Raw genomic sequence first — 14,234 nt, 5'->3', positions numbered from 1 at the left:
TGGAGGAGTGCTTTATTGTGGCAGAGGAAGAGGCGACTGATCACAGGCTCCTGGACACCCCAGCATGGCGAGACCAGTGTCGCAGGGTGGCTGATGAAAGGCACCGCCTGCAACAGTTTCTCCCACAGCCTAGGGAAGAAGCTGGTCAGTGTTCTATACTGAGGGAGGTTATCCCCAAAGTGAAGGAAGTGGGCCCGTTAGCCAGGCACCCCAGGAGGAGCTGCACTACAGCTTCCCTTTTGCTGAGATGGAAGATGAAGAGCTATTATCCTGCTGCCAGGGGATCTGATATTCGCCAACATCCAGGCCACAAGAATACCAGTCACAGATGACGTCTTGTTTCAGGCTGCCCAGCATATTCAGCTGGGGAAGGAGGTTATCCAGGAGGAAGAGGAGTACGCAGAAGTGGCTGCAGGTGAGCAACTGGCTTTTAAGGGGACAGAGCTGATGCGGCCTGTCCTGCAGCCACCAGAGGAATTGTTCCTGATGGAGGGTCCCTCCTCAGCCCTGGGCATTGAAACCAAATGCTGTACTGAAATTTGCCATGCCACTAGTTTGGGTTGAAGGGAGGAAGGATGTGACAGAGTGGCGGAAGTGCCAGGGCCAGAGCCCTTATATTGGCCTGCTGTTTGGCAGCTGTTCCTTGTGCAAGAGGGGGAGGTGGAAAGTGCTCCCTGCCCCATTATGCCAGAGGCAAAAGTATTCGTACACCCTATAGGTGTACCCAGTGTAAAAGGTTACAATGTTGAAGAGAGGGGGTACCCAGTGTGAAGTTATCAGACTCTCACTGTAAGACTGTAATTATTATATTTTATTAGGTGTAGTGATTAATGTACTTTTTAGTCCGTCTGTACCCTCTTCCTCTCCGTAGATATTTCTATCCCCCAAATCTGTGTATTTCCAGAACCATAGTAGTACACTGTATATCATATAGTATAACACTCTACATCAGATTCTGTTACCCAAATATGGTCGGACAGGAAATACCCAGGAAAGAACAGTGTATGATTTCACCAAAATGTTATGTCCAATTACCATACTATTGTTCCTGCTATTTACAGGAGGGTGATAGCTGAGGGACAATCTTCACAGGGGGTGATCAGCACACAACGTAATCAGCTGGTGTTTGTTCCTTGTATTTACACTCCTCTGTGCCTTTCTGGACTCTAGTAGACTGTTTGGAGCCTGACCCAGCAGGGGGGGGGGGGGCAGCAGCAGTAGCTGGGAGGGGGATAAACCTGACTCTTGAATCCACCAATCCGGACCCAGTGCAAGTCCACTGATAGTTCAGGTACCGTGGGAATTTAGAAGTTTTAAAATGACTTGTACACAGGCCGGCTCCTCCTTTGTGATTTGGAACTGCTGCTACAAGGACTGCCATTTTGGACTACTACCCGATAACGTTTATATGCTACATTTGCCTCTTGCCCCTGTCTTTGTCTACTTGTGTGTGCTGTGATAAAAATAAACCATATTTTGGTTTCATCTGCTCGGTGTCTGAGTGATTGAAGAACTCGTATCTTCACACCCAGCATCTGAAGAAGAGGAATTGCTAAATCCCTTGTTAGTTCAAATGTATAACTTAGATTGTGATATTGCCCTTGCTGATTCTGCAAACCAGCCGCCTTTTACAAGATGGGTTTGGTATGATGTCACACTGGGGGGTGATCAAGACATAATGCAATCAGACTGTGATTGTGTCTCTATCTTCATTTCCTTTGTGTAACGCTGGTCAATACCAGACTTAGTGTAACCGGGCACCGCAGGGGGTGATCCAACTCCCCTGCTATTTACAGGAAGGTTATGTCCACAGGGGGTAATCAGGACATAAACCAAATTACCTTGTGGTTGTTCCTCCTTATTGACACTCCTTTGCATATCTCTGGACTCTTTGGAACCAGACCCAGCAGGGGCGCAGCAGCAGAGGAACAGCTGCAGCTTGAAGGGGGGGATATACCTGACTCTTGAGTCCACCAATCGAGATCCAGTGCAAGCCCACTGATGGTATGGGCACGCGTGGGAATTTAGAAGGTTTTAAAATGACTTATACACATGCCGGCTCCTCATGTTAGTCGCAATCCTGGCTCAGGGGTCAAACCCTCCACTGGATCTTGTGGAACACATCGTTTGCCCGGGGGGGGGGGCATCCTACTAAGCTCTGGTGTGGAGCGTCCGTTCTGTGTGGATTTACACAGGTTTCGGCTATCACTGCTGTGTGGAATAAGTGATAGTTTTGTGATTTGGAACTGCTGCTACAAGGACTGCCATTTTAGACTGCTACCCGATAACGTTTATATGCTACATTTGCCTCTTGCTCCTGTCTTTATCTACATGTGTGTGCTGTGATAAAAATAAACCATATTTTGTTTTCATCTGCTCGGTGTCTGAGTGATTGAAGAACTCGTATCCTCACAGGGGGTTACAGGATATTAGTGTTAGTATAGTGTTTGCAGGTAGGGGGGTATAGGATATAAGTGGTAGTGTAGTGTGTGCAGGTAGAGAGGTACAAGGTATTATTACTAGTGTAGTGTGTGTGCTGGTAGGGGGGGTACAGGGTATTGCTATTGTAGTGTGTGCTGGTAGGGGGTACTTTATAAGTGTCCCTTTTCTATCTACAAACAGAGATGTGGGGCGCTCTTGGATATCAGGATGAAAAAAGTTTTATTTAATACACATAATTTAAAAGGTATACATAATTAATACACATTAATGCATAAAAAACACACAAGAAAATAATATTAAAAAATAAAAAATTAAATATAAAAATCAAAAATAAAGGAATAAAAAGAATTGCAATGGATGGTAATTTAAAGAATAATAAATGCGTATATATTGACTACACAATAGGTATATAGCAGCACATCAGCTCAGCGTATTCCACCAATGTAAATTCTTCTTTGCCCCTTGTTAGGGTCTAGCAGGTGGATATATACGAATATAGGAGTACAGTTCCTTAATTAAGGTTTTAAGTGTCCAGGAGTTGTGACTGAGACCAATTGGTACAAAGTAGCTAGTGTGCACACTAAGTAAAGTTTGCAGATATAGCTTGGCATAAGCGTCAGTATGGTGAAAACGAATGAGGGAACAAGGACTTCTGTTTTAAAAAGCAGCGTGAAAAAAACAGTGTCCGTCCTGTCCCTTTGCAGGTTCTTACCAGTCGTTGTCTGCTGGTTAATCCACAAACTTGCGCTGGAAGGATAAATCAGCACTACAGCGCCCGCTCTCTCTGCTCTCCGCTCGGCTTAAGAGTGAATGTTGCCGGTCAGCCGGTATTTAGTTATAGCGATAGCCGTTTTCCTCCTGCAGTCTCCTCGCTTGGAGGCTCACACGGCGCTCTGCCACAGCGTCCGTGGGTGATGGTATAATTAGCGGCTTGGAGGGAGTGTAGATTGATGGCTCAGCGTCTGGCAGGTTTGTAATGAAGAGAGCGTCCTTCCTTGAATATGCTGGAACGCGTTTCGCCGCGCACTGGGCGGCTTTGTCAACCAGGTGTGAGAGGTAACTTCTCTGGTCTGCTTAAATGCTGGTCTCTATTAGGCTCAGGTGTCTCTCATTACGTGATCACCTGTGTGATCTTTCAAACTGTAATTCTCCCAGCAGGATTCTCCCTCTCAAATGGAGGTTACATAGATACTTGTGTGGTCTCAAGTGAGTTTGCTTCATCGCTGCTGGTGAGTTTGTAGGTGTACCAATACGTGAAAAGTGCAATTTCTTTTAAGAATAATTGATTAATAAAGAAGAAAAAATAATAATGAAGAAAAAATATGAAAAGTTTTTTTAAAAATAAAAAACATACAAATAAACAGCATTAGTCTAAAAATTATATATATGAATACATATATAATAAATATATATAAAAATATATATAGAAACAAATAATTCATCCTTCATGCATAAGCCACTATGTGGGCTTCCTATTCTGTGGCTATTGCGGACAGACTTATGTGGTGTATCTCCTATCCAAATATATGAATATACATACAAGGAGGAATAATTATGATGAGACCCCTCCAAATTGGAGACAAGTTACCTACAAGAAAAATAGGAGAGGGAGCTCAAATAGGTATGACTATCATAATGAACCATATCAACAAAAGCATTTTTTAGAGAGAGGAAGGAGAATGGAGAGACCCCCAGAAACTCATGTCAGTCAGTACTCACACCCCAACCGGTACGAGACCCTAATAAGAACCCCAAAAAGAGCAAGAGACCTAGACCAAGAGGGAAACGGGGAGGAAAAGGGAAACTCAAACAAAAACCAGAGGTTCAAATAGAACCTGCTGGCGTTTTCAACCTCTCTTCCAAACAACTCACAGATATAGAACTGGGAATTCTTTCGAAAGGCATGAAATTTGCCCCTACCTCAACCCCTAATTATTTTGAGTTATTTATAGAACTTAATAGGTTTGTACGAGCTCTGTGCAGAACCAGGTATTTTGCAATCAATAAGAAAAATGCAAATGAAGAAACTGAAACTATACTGGAGGATTCAGATGAGATAGGAATACAAATGCTCAATGAATTACTGCTAGAAAACACTGATCACACATCTGAAGATGTGATGACAGAGACGCAAATTTATAACACAAATAGAAAAATCTTTAAAAGAAAATCCCAGTTCTTCCCTACACAATATAAATCATGTGCCATAGACACATTCTATCAAACAACCCTGGAGGAGTTTAAAAGTTTGTGCGAATTGAGAACCCATCCAGGGCAGTTTAACTTGGGGGCCGAAGAAAGACAGGCTCTAAAAAGGTTATCATGTGACCCCGCCCTTGTCATCAAGCCGGCTGACAAGGGTGGGGGAATCGTGGTCCAAGACTATGAGGAATATCTAAAAGAAGCCAGGCGCCAGCTAGCAGATGAGGCCTTTTACAAAACCCTCCCATATGACCCCACGCCTGTGTTCAAAAATGAGCTGGTCGAAATGTTACAAGGAGCTTTAGAAAATAGTGCTATAAATAAAAACGAATTTGATTTTTTACACTCACCTTATCCTGTCACCCCTATTTTTTATCACCTCCCCAAGATTCATAAAACACTGCATGATCCACCTGGGAGACCTATTATTTCTGGGATTGGGGGTTTAACATCTAATTTATCACAGTTTGTAGATAGTTTTTTACAGCCACACGCCTCTTCTCTGAAATCACATATAAGGGATACCACTGATTTTATCCAGATGGTTGAAGGCCTCCAGTGGGAGCCTGGATATCAGTTTGTCACCTGCGATGTCCAGGCCCTATACACCAACATTCCACACCAAAAAGGTGTGGAGGTGGTCTCGAGCTATTTAGTCACTGATGAGGACATTTCAGGGGAGAGGCGGAAATTTGTCTTGGATTCTATTAAATTTATTTTAACTCACAATTATTTTCTGTTTGATCACAAGTTCTATCTACAGGTCCTCGGTACAGCGATGGGGACCAGGTTCGCGCCTAGCTTCGCAAATTTATTTATGGGTGCGTTCGAACATGAATTGGTTTGGGAAGGAAGCTATGCGTCGAACCTGGTCCTGTATGGTCGCTATATCGACGACCTGTTCTTTATTTGGCACGGTGACACTTTATCTATTACAAATTTTGTTGATTATTTAAACACTAATGATTTTGGTTTATCCTTCACTTGCACGCACCACCCGACACAAATTAATTTTTTGGATATTATGGTGGAGGTGAGAGATGGAAAAGTGACAGTTTCTAGCTACAAAAAACCAGTAGATGTGTGTAGCTTTATTCCCTATTCCAGTAATCATAAAAAAAGCTGGCTTAACAATGTACCGAGAAGCCAGCTTCATAGGATTCGAAGGAATTGCACTTCGAATACCCAATTTAAAGAACAGGCAAACAACCTTCTAGAAGAATTTAAAAGTCGGGGTTATCCACAAAAAATATTGGAGGAAGCCTCTAACTATGCAGAAAATCTGAATAGAGAAGAAATACTCAAGAAAAATAAATCTAAATCTGATAAAAAATCACAGAAAGATAGGTTTGAAAATAAGACCCCCTTCTTTGTGTCTACCCACAACATAGCTGCTGGCAAAATCACATCCATCATCAAACGAAACTACAAACTTCTCAGTACCGACCCAATACTTAAAAATAATCTAGATGCACAACCCCCTATAATTTTCAAAAAGGCCCGCAACCTCAAAAACATTCTAGCCCCAAGTCAGCTCAAAGATAAAAAGATGAATGGGAGAAATCCAATACAAAGGACTTTAATTGGTCCCGAAGTACGAGGGTTCTTCAGGTGTAACCATATGCATCTACAGATGGTAGAGGCATCAACTTCAGGCAAGAAATTTGAGATAGAGACGTTTATCAACTGTGCCACGCAATATGTGATTTATCTTTTAATATGCCCATGCCACATGTATTACGTTGGACGCACAACGCGACAACTTAAAAACAGAGTGACAGAACATCGAAGGAATATTCTGAATAGGTGTACTAATCACAGCATCCCAAGGCACTACTCTGAAGTGCACAATGGTGATCCTAAAGGGATGCTGGTGATAGGATTGGAACACATCAAAACAACAAGCCGAGGCGGGGACCGTTTCAGGACTCTGTGTAAGCAGGAGGCGGCATGGATCCTGAAACTGCAGTCCCTTAAACCCCAAGGCTTGAACGAAAACATAGATTTAGAGTTTATTTAAAGTTAACATTTATTAATGGGTTTATTATTATTATTATTATTATTTTTATTAAAGTCTTGGGCTCCCTCCTTTGAAGCTTATGCCCTGAACTGTTCTTCCCAGTTCAAAAATTCTTTTCTATCCCTACAAATTAACCTTTGTCATCTCACCCTTTCCTCTTTCTATAGACATGTGCGTACACATATATGCGTGTGTATGCTATGCACACGCATGTGTATGTGCGCAACATTTGAGATATCGGATGATCAAATATCTGTACATATCTCTCCAACACATTAAAAATTGGATCCCTGCCCCTATATTCATGTAATGTTAAACCTGAACATAGGTTACTATATCTGTTTTACTTGTCTATGGCTATAATATACGTGAGATTGGTTATATTATTTTATTATTTAACCAGTCTGGTCTTTAATAGATTATTTTGTAATAACTACACCTATTCACTATGTCTGATATTCCCTAATTGGCATTGATCTGTCTCAATCTGAGAATAATGTGGGGATTGTCAGATGCTAAATTATTTGGTTACAGTTGGGGTGCTTTACTTTAGCTAAATACATGATGCTAACAACCAATGACCCGTAATTTGCTGTACAGAGATCGAACAATGTGTATGTATATTCATATATTTGGATAGGAGATACACCACATAAGTCTGTCCGCAATAGCCACAGAATAGGAAGCCCACATAGTGGCTTATGCATGAAGGATGAATTATTTGTTTCTATATATATTTTTATATATATTTATTATATATGTATTCATATATATAATTTTTAGACTAATGCTGTTTATTTGTATGTTTTTTATTTTTAAAAAAACTTTTCATATTTTTTCTTCATTATTATTTTTTCTTCTTTATTAATCAATTATTCTTAAAAGAAATTGCACTTTTCACGTATTGGTACACCTACAAACTCACCAGCAGCGATGAAGCAAACTCACTTGAGACCACACAAGTATCTATGTAACCTCCATTTGAGAGGGAGAATCCTGCTGGGAGAATTACAGTTTGAAAGATCACACAGGTGATCACGTAATGAGAGACACCTGAGCCTAATAGAGACCAGCATTTAAGCAGACCAGAGAAGTTACCTCTCACACCTGGTTGACAAAGCCGCCCAGTGCGCGGCGAAATGCGTTCCAGCATATTCAAGGAAGGACGCTCTCTTCATTACAAACCTGCCAGACGCTGAGCCGACAATCTACACTCCCTCCAAGCCGCTAATTATACCATCACCCACGGACGCTGTGGCAGAGCGCCATGTGAGCCTCCAAGCGAGGAGACTGCAGGAGGAAAACGGCTATCGCTATAACTAAATACCGGCTGACCGGCAACATTCACTCTTAAGCCGAGCGGAGAGCAGAGAGAGCGGGCGCTGTAGTGCTGATTTATCCTTCCAGCGCAAGTTTGTGGATTAACCAGCAGACAACGACTGGTAAGAACCTGCAAAGGGACAGGACGGACACTGTTTTTTTCACGCTGCTTTTTAAAACAGAAGTCCTTGTTCCCTCATTCGTTTTCACCATACTGACGCTTATGCCAAGCTATATCTGCAAACTTTACTTAGTGTGCACACTAGCTACTTTGTACCAATTGGTCTCAGTCACAACTCCTGGACACTTAAAACCTTAATTAAGGAACTGTACTCCTATATTCGTATATATCCACCTGCTAGACCCTAACAAGGGGCAAAGAAGAATTTACATTGGTGGAATACGCTGAGCTGATGTGCTGCTATATACCTATTGTGTAGTCAATATATACGCATTTATTATTCTTTAAATTACCATCCATTGCAATTCTTTTTATTCCTTTATTTTTGATTTTTATATTTAATTTTTTATTTTTTAATATTATTTTCTTGTGTGTTTTTTATGCATTAATGTGTATTAATTATGTATACCTTTTAAATTATGTGTATTAAATAAAACTTTTTTCATCCTGATATCCAAGAGCGCCCCACATCTCTGTTTGTATTTTTGTAATTTTGGAGGTTGGCAACCCTCTTACGTGGTGGCTGCTGGGTATTCAGTTACACCCCAGTCATCTCCAGCGCCTAAGGCACATTCTCTCCTGCATAATCCCTTTTCTATCTCCTCCTCCTCTATAATGTGTGATGATCTTGTTCTCTTCCAGGCATCCCTGGAGTGGCCGCTGATGTTACATGGCCATAGTTCTGTGCTGCTGCCAGAGGATGGGGGCCTGCTGCTGCTGGGAGGAGGAGGAACCTGCTTCTCTTTTGGAACACATCTAAATTTGCAGCCTTGTGTTCTAGAGCTCCCATTTTTGCTGTGACACATTATTAAACCACACTGCCCATTACACCACACTGCTCAATACACCGCACTGCTCAGTACCCCACACTGCTCATTATACCACACTGCTCAATACACCACAATGTTCATTAAACCACACTGCTCAATACACCGCACTGCTCATTACACCACACTGCTCATTACGCCACACTGCCCATTACACCACACTGCTCAATACACCGCACTGCTCAGTACCCCACACTGCTCAGTACCCCACACTGCTCATTACACCACACTGCTCAGTACCCCACACTGCTCAGTACCCCACACTGCTCAATACACCGCACTGCTCATTACACCACACTGCTCATTACACCACACTGCTCATTATACCACACTGCTCAACACACCACAATGTTCATAAAACCACACTGCTCATTACACCGCACTGCTCAGTACCCCACACTGCTCAATACACCGCACTGCTCATTACACCATACTGCTCAGTACCCCACACTGCTCATTAAACCACACTGCTCAATACACTGCACTGCTCAGTACCCCACACTGCTCAGTACCCCACACTGCTCATTACCCCACACTGCTCATTACACCACACTGCTCATTACATCACACTGCTCATTACATCACACTGCTCAGTACCCCACACTGCTCATTACACCGCACTGCTCATTACACCGCACTGCTCATTACACCGCACTGCTCAGTACCCCACACTGCTCAATACACCGCACTGCTCATTATACCACACTGCTCAGTACCCCACACTGCTCATTACACCTCACTGCTCAGTACCCCACACTGCTCATTACACCGCACTGCTCAATACACCGCACTGCTCATTACACCACACTGCCCATTACACCACACTGCTCAATACACCGCACTGCTCAGTACCCCACACTGCTCAGTACCCCACACTGCTCATTACACCACACGGCTCATTACACCACACTGCTCATTACACCACACTGCTCAATACACCACACTGCCCATTACACCACACTGCTCAATACACCGCACTGCTCATTACACCACACTGCCCATTACACCACACTGCTCAATACACCGCACTGCTCAGTACCCCACACTGCTCATTATACCACACTGCTCAATACACCGCACTGCTCAGTACCCCACACTGCTCAGTACCCCACACTGCTCATTACACCACACGGCTCATTACACCACACTGCTCATTACACCACACTGCTCAATACACCACACTGCCCATTACACCACACTGCTCAATACACCGCACTGCTCATTACACCACACTGCCCATTACACCACACTGCTCATTATACCACACTGCTCAACACACCACAATGTTCATAAAACCACACTGCTCATTACACCACACTGCTCATTACACCGCACTGCTCAGTACCCCACACTGCTCAATACACCGCACTGCTCATTACACCATACTGCTCAGTACCCCACACTGCTCATTAAACCACACTGCTCAATACACCGCACTGCTCAGTACCCCACACTGCTCAGTACCCCACACTGCTCAGTACCCCACACTGCTCATTACCCCACACTGCTCATTACACCACAGTGCTCATTACATCACACTGCTCATTACATCACACTGCTCATTACATCACACTGCTCAGTACCCCACACTGCTCATTACATCACACTGCTCATTACATCACACTGCTCAGTACCCCACACTGCTCATTACACCACACTGCTCCTTACACCACACTGCTCATTACACCGCACTGCTTATTACACCGCACTGCTCAGTACCCCACACTGCTCAGTACCCCACACTGCTCAGTACACCGCACTGCTCATTATACCACACTGCTCAGTACCCCACACTGCTCATTACACCTCACTGCTCATTACACCACACTGCTCATTACACCACACTGCTCATTACACCACACTGCTCATTACACCTCACTGCTCATTACATCACACTGCTCATTACATCACACTGCTCATTACATCACACTGCTCATTACACCACACTGCTCATTACACCACAGTGCTCATTACACCACAGTGCTCATTACACCACAGTGCTCATTACACCACAGTGCTCATTACACCACACTGCTCATTACACCACACTGCTCATTACACCACACTGCTCATTACACCACACTGCTCAGTACCCCACACTGCTCAGTACCCCACACTGCTCAGTACCCCACACTGCTCAGTACCCCACACTGCTCATTAAACCGCACTGCTCAATACACCGCACTGCTCATTATACCACACTGCTCATTACACCACACTGCTCATTACACCACACTTCTCATTACACCACACTGCTCATTACACCTCACTGCTCAGTACCCCACACTGCTCAGTACCCCACACTGCTCATTAAACCGCACTGCTCAATACACCGCACTGCTCATTACGCCACACTGCTCATTACACCACACTGCTCAGTACCCCACACTGCTCATTACACCACACTGCTCATTACACCACACTGCTCATTACACCACACTGCTCAGTACCCCACACTGCTCATTACACCACACTGCTCATTACACCACACTGCTCAATACCCCACACTGTCCATCACACCACACTGCCCATTACACCGCACTGCTCAGTACCCCACACTGCTCATTACACCACACTGCTTATTACACCACACTGCTCATTACACCACACTGCTTATTACCCCGCACTGCTCATTACACCACACTGCTCAGTACCCCACACTGCTCATTACACCGCACTGCTCAGTACCCCACACTGCTCATTACACCACACTGCTCATTACCCCGCACTGCTCATTACACCACACTGCTCAGTACCCCACACTGCTCATTACACCACACTGCTCATTACACCACACTGCTTATTACACCATGTTTATTTATGTTCTTCAAAACAAATTGGAAAAACTCTTAACATTAAAAAACTGTAATTTCAAAAAAAAAAATCATGACTCTTTGCTTCATACACAAAAGTAACCTGGCTTGTAAGGGTCCTGTCCTTTCTGCTATCTGCATTAGGTTCCAAGTCAGGCCATATAGTCCAAGCCGCACTGAGAATACTGTATTAAGGGTTGTTTCCCAATTAGCTCTCTAGTGAATCCAGCAAGTTATGCAGTCCCCAAGGTGTAACAAAGCAATGGCCAGTATCAGCTGGCATGGACAGTCCCCAAGGTGTAACAAAGCAATGACCAGTACCAGCTGGCATGGACAGTCCCCAAGGTGTAACAAAGCAATGACCAGTACCAGCTGGCATGGACAGTCCCCAAGGTGTAACAAAGCAATGGCCAGTATCAGCTGGCATGGACAGTCCCCAAGGTGTAACAAAGCAATGACCAGTACCAGCTGGCATGGACAGTCCCCAAGGTGTAACACAGCAATGACCAGTACCAGCTGGCATGGACAGTCCCCAAGGTGTAACACAGCAATGACCAGTATCAGCTGGCATGGACAGTCCCCAAGGTGTAACAAAGCAATGACCAGTACCAGCTGGCATGGACAGTCCCCAAGGTGTAACAAAGCAATGACCAGTACCAGCTGGCATGGACAGTCCCCAAGGTGTAACAAAGCAATGGCCAGTATCAGCTGGCATGGACAGTCCCCAAGGTGTAACAAAGCAATGACCAGTACCAGCTGGCATGGACAGTCCCCAAGGTGTAACAAAGCAATGACCAGTACCAGCTGGCATGGACAGTCCCCAAGGTGTAACAAAGCAATGACCAGTATCAGCTGGCATTGACAGTTCAAAAGGTGTAACAAAGCAATGACCAGTATCAGCTGGCATGGACAGTCCCCAAGGTAAAATACAGCAGTAACCAGTACCAGCTTGCATGGACAGTACCCAAGGTGTAACACAGCAATTACCATTATTAGCTGGTATGGACAGTCCACAAGGTGTAACACAGCTATGACCAGTATCTGCTGGCATGGACAGTCCACATGGTGTAACAAATCTATGACCAGTATCAGCTGGCATGGACAATCCCCAGTGTGTAACAAAGCAATGACCAGTATCAGCTGGCTTGGACAGTCCCCAAGGTCTAACAAAGCAATGACCAGTATCAGCTGGCATGGACAGTTCCCAAGGTGCAGCTACTGACACATCATAGCTAAAATGCTAATACAAATCAGGTGTTTTAGGTGACTGCCTCATCTTTTAAAGCCATAAGGTGGTTGGCAGGTGTGCTTTAAATAAAGAAAAAACGTGTTCATTTTAGCTATGATGTGTCAGTAGTTGCCAGGTTCTTGAGAGACCAGTTGTTAGTGTAGGCCTTGCAGTGAAATGGGGTTAGGGTGAAACTTAAAAGGGTACTTGTGTACTAGCACGGCGCCTCGATAATTAGTCACCCGATTTTTTTATTTCATCGCATGCCATACACCAGATGGCATGCGATGCGATTTTAACGCATATACAATATTAAATTGTATAAGCACCCTAATGGGTGCTTACAATGCCTAAATGCACCCCCACGCCACCCCCAAGTATAAACGTGAACCCGAAGCGTGGCAAGCGCAGCGAGTCCTACGACCTTTTCATACCCCCACTATCCACGTCGGCGTGGAGTTGATCTTATAAAGTGTGGCGAGCTACCGAGCCCGAAGCGTGGCAAGCGCACGCGGATACCTGTGAAGTCCGCGAGGGGACGCGGATACCTGTGAATGTATCCGCGTCTCCTCGCGGGGCTCGCTGCGCTCACCACGCTTTGGGCTCGGTGGCTCGCTGCACTCGCCACACTTTATAAAATCAACTCCACGCCGACGTGGAAAGTGGGGGTATGAAAAGGTCGTAGGACGCGTACCGCCGCCCCTCGCGGGCTCGCTGCGCTCGCCACGCTTCGGGTTCACGTTTATACTCGGGGGGTGTCGTGGTGGTGCACGATACAATTTTAAAATTTTATGCCATTGTAGAACATTGGCCGATATCGCGTTGCATCTCATCGCATGCGATATGGTCTGCGATGCGATGGGTGCCGTGATAGTACACAAGTACCCTTAAATGCATTGATCAACTCATGATCTAAAATTCCATTATTTATTGAATTGATTATTTGTATGTTAAGGTGAGTTAGTTTGTTGTGGTGAGTGCTGGGCCCTGTATTTGTATTTACTATAGTGTGTGGTCACAGGCCACTGCACCCCAACCTGGGAGGTGTGGATGCTGTTTGCACCCCATTCTTGTGAATGGCGAGTGCGGTGGTACATCTGTATCTATATATATATATATATATCTATCCACGGATAATGAGCTGCACTCGGAGACTTTGTAAATCTGTGAACCCATGTCGACCTCGCAACCTGTTGACTGT

General features: G+C 44.4%; 1 protein-coding gene across 1 annotated transcript in view; it reads left to right on the top strand.

The window, feature by feature from the left end:
* Nucleotides 1-9,354, top strand: part of LCMT2 (leucine carboxyl methyltransferase 2) — a 394,048-nt gene extending 384,694 nt beyond the window's left edge. The window contains 1 exon segment of the mRNA XM_083170637.1: nt 8,808-9,354. Coding sequence (XP_083026763.1) covers nt 8,808-8,966 — 159 coding nt within the window. The 3' untranslated portion in view covers nt 8,967-9,354.
* The last annotated feature ends 4,880 nt before the right edge of the window (nt 9,355-14,234 follow it).

Source organism: Crinia signifera, chromosome 2 (assembly GCF_055691185.1).
Source record: "Crinia signifera chromosome 2, ASM5569118v1, whole genome shotgun sequence".
NCBI classification, from domain to species: Eukaryota; Metazoa; Chordata; class Amphibia; order Anura; family Myobatrachidae; genus Crinia; species Crinia signifera.
This window is presented reverse-complemented; position numbering and strand designations above follow the sequence as displayed.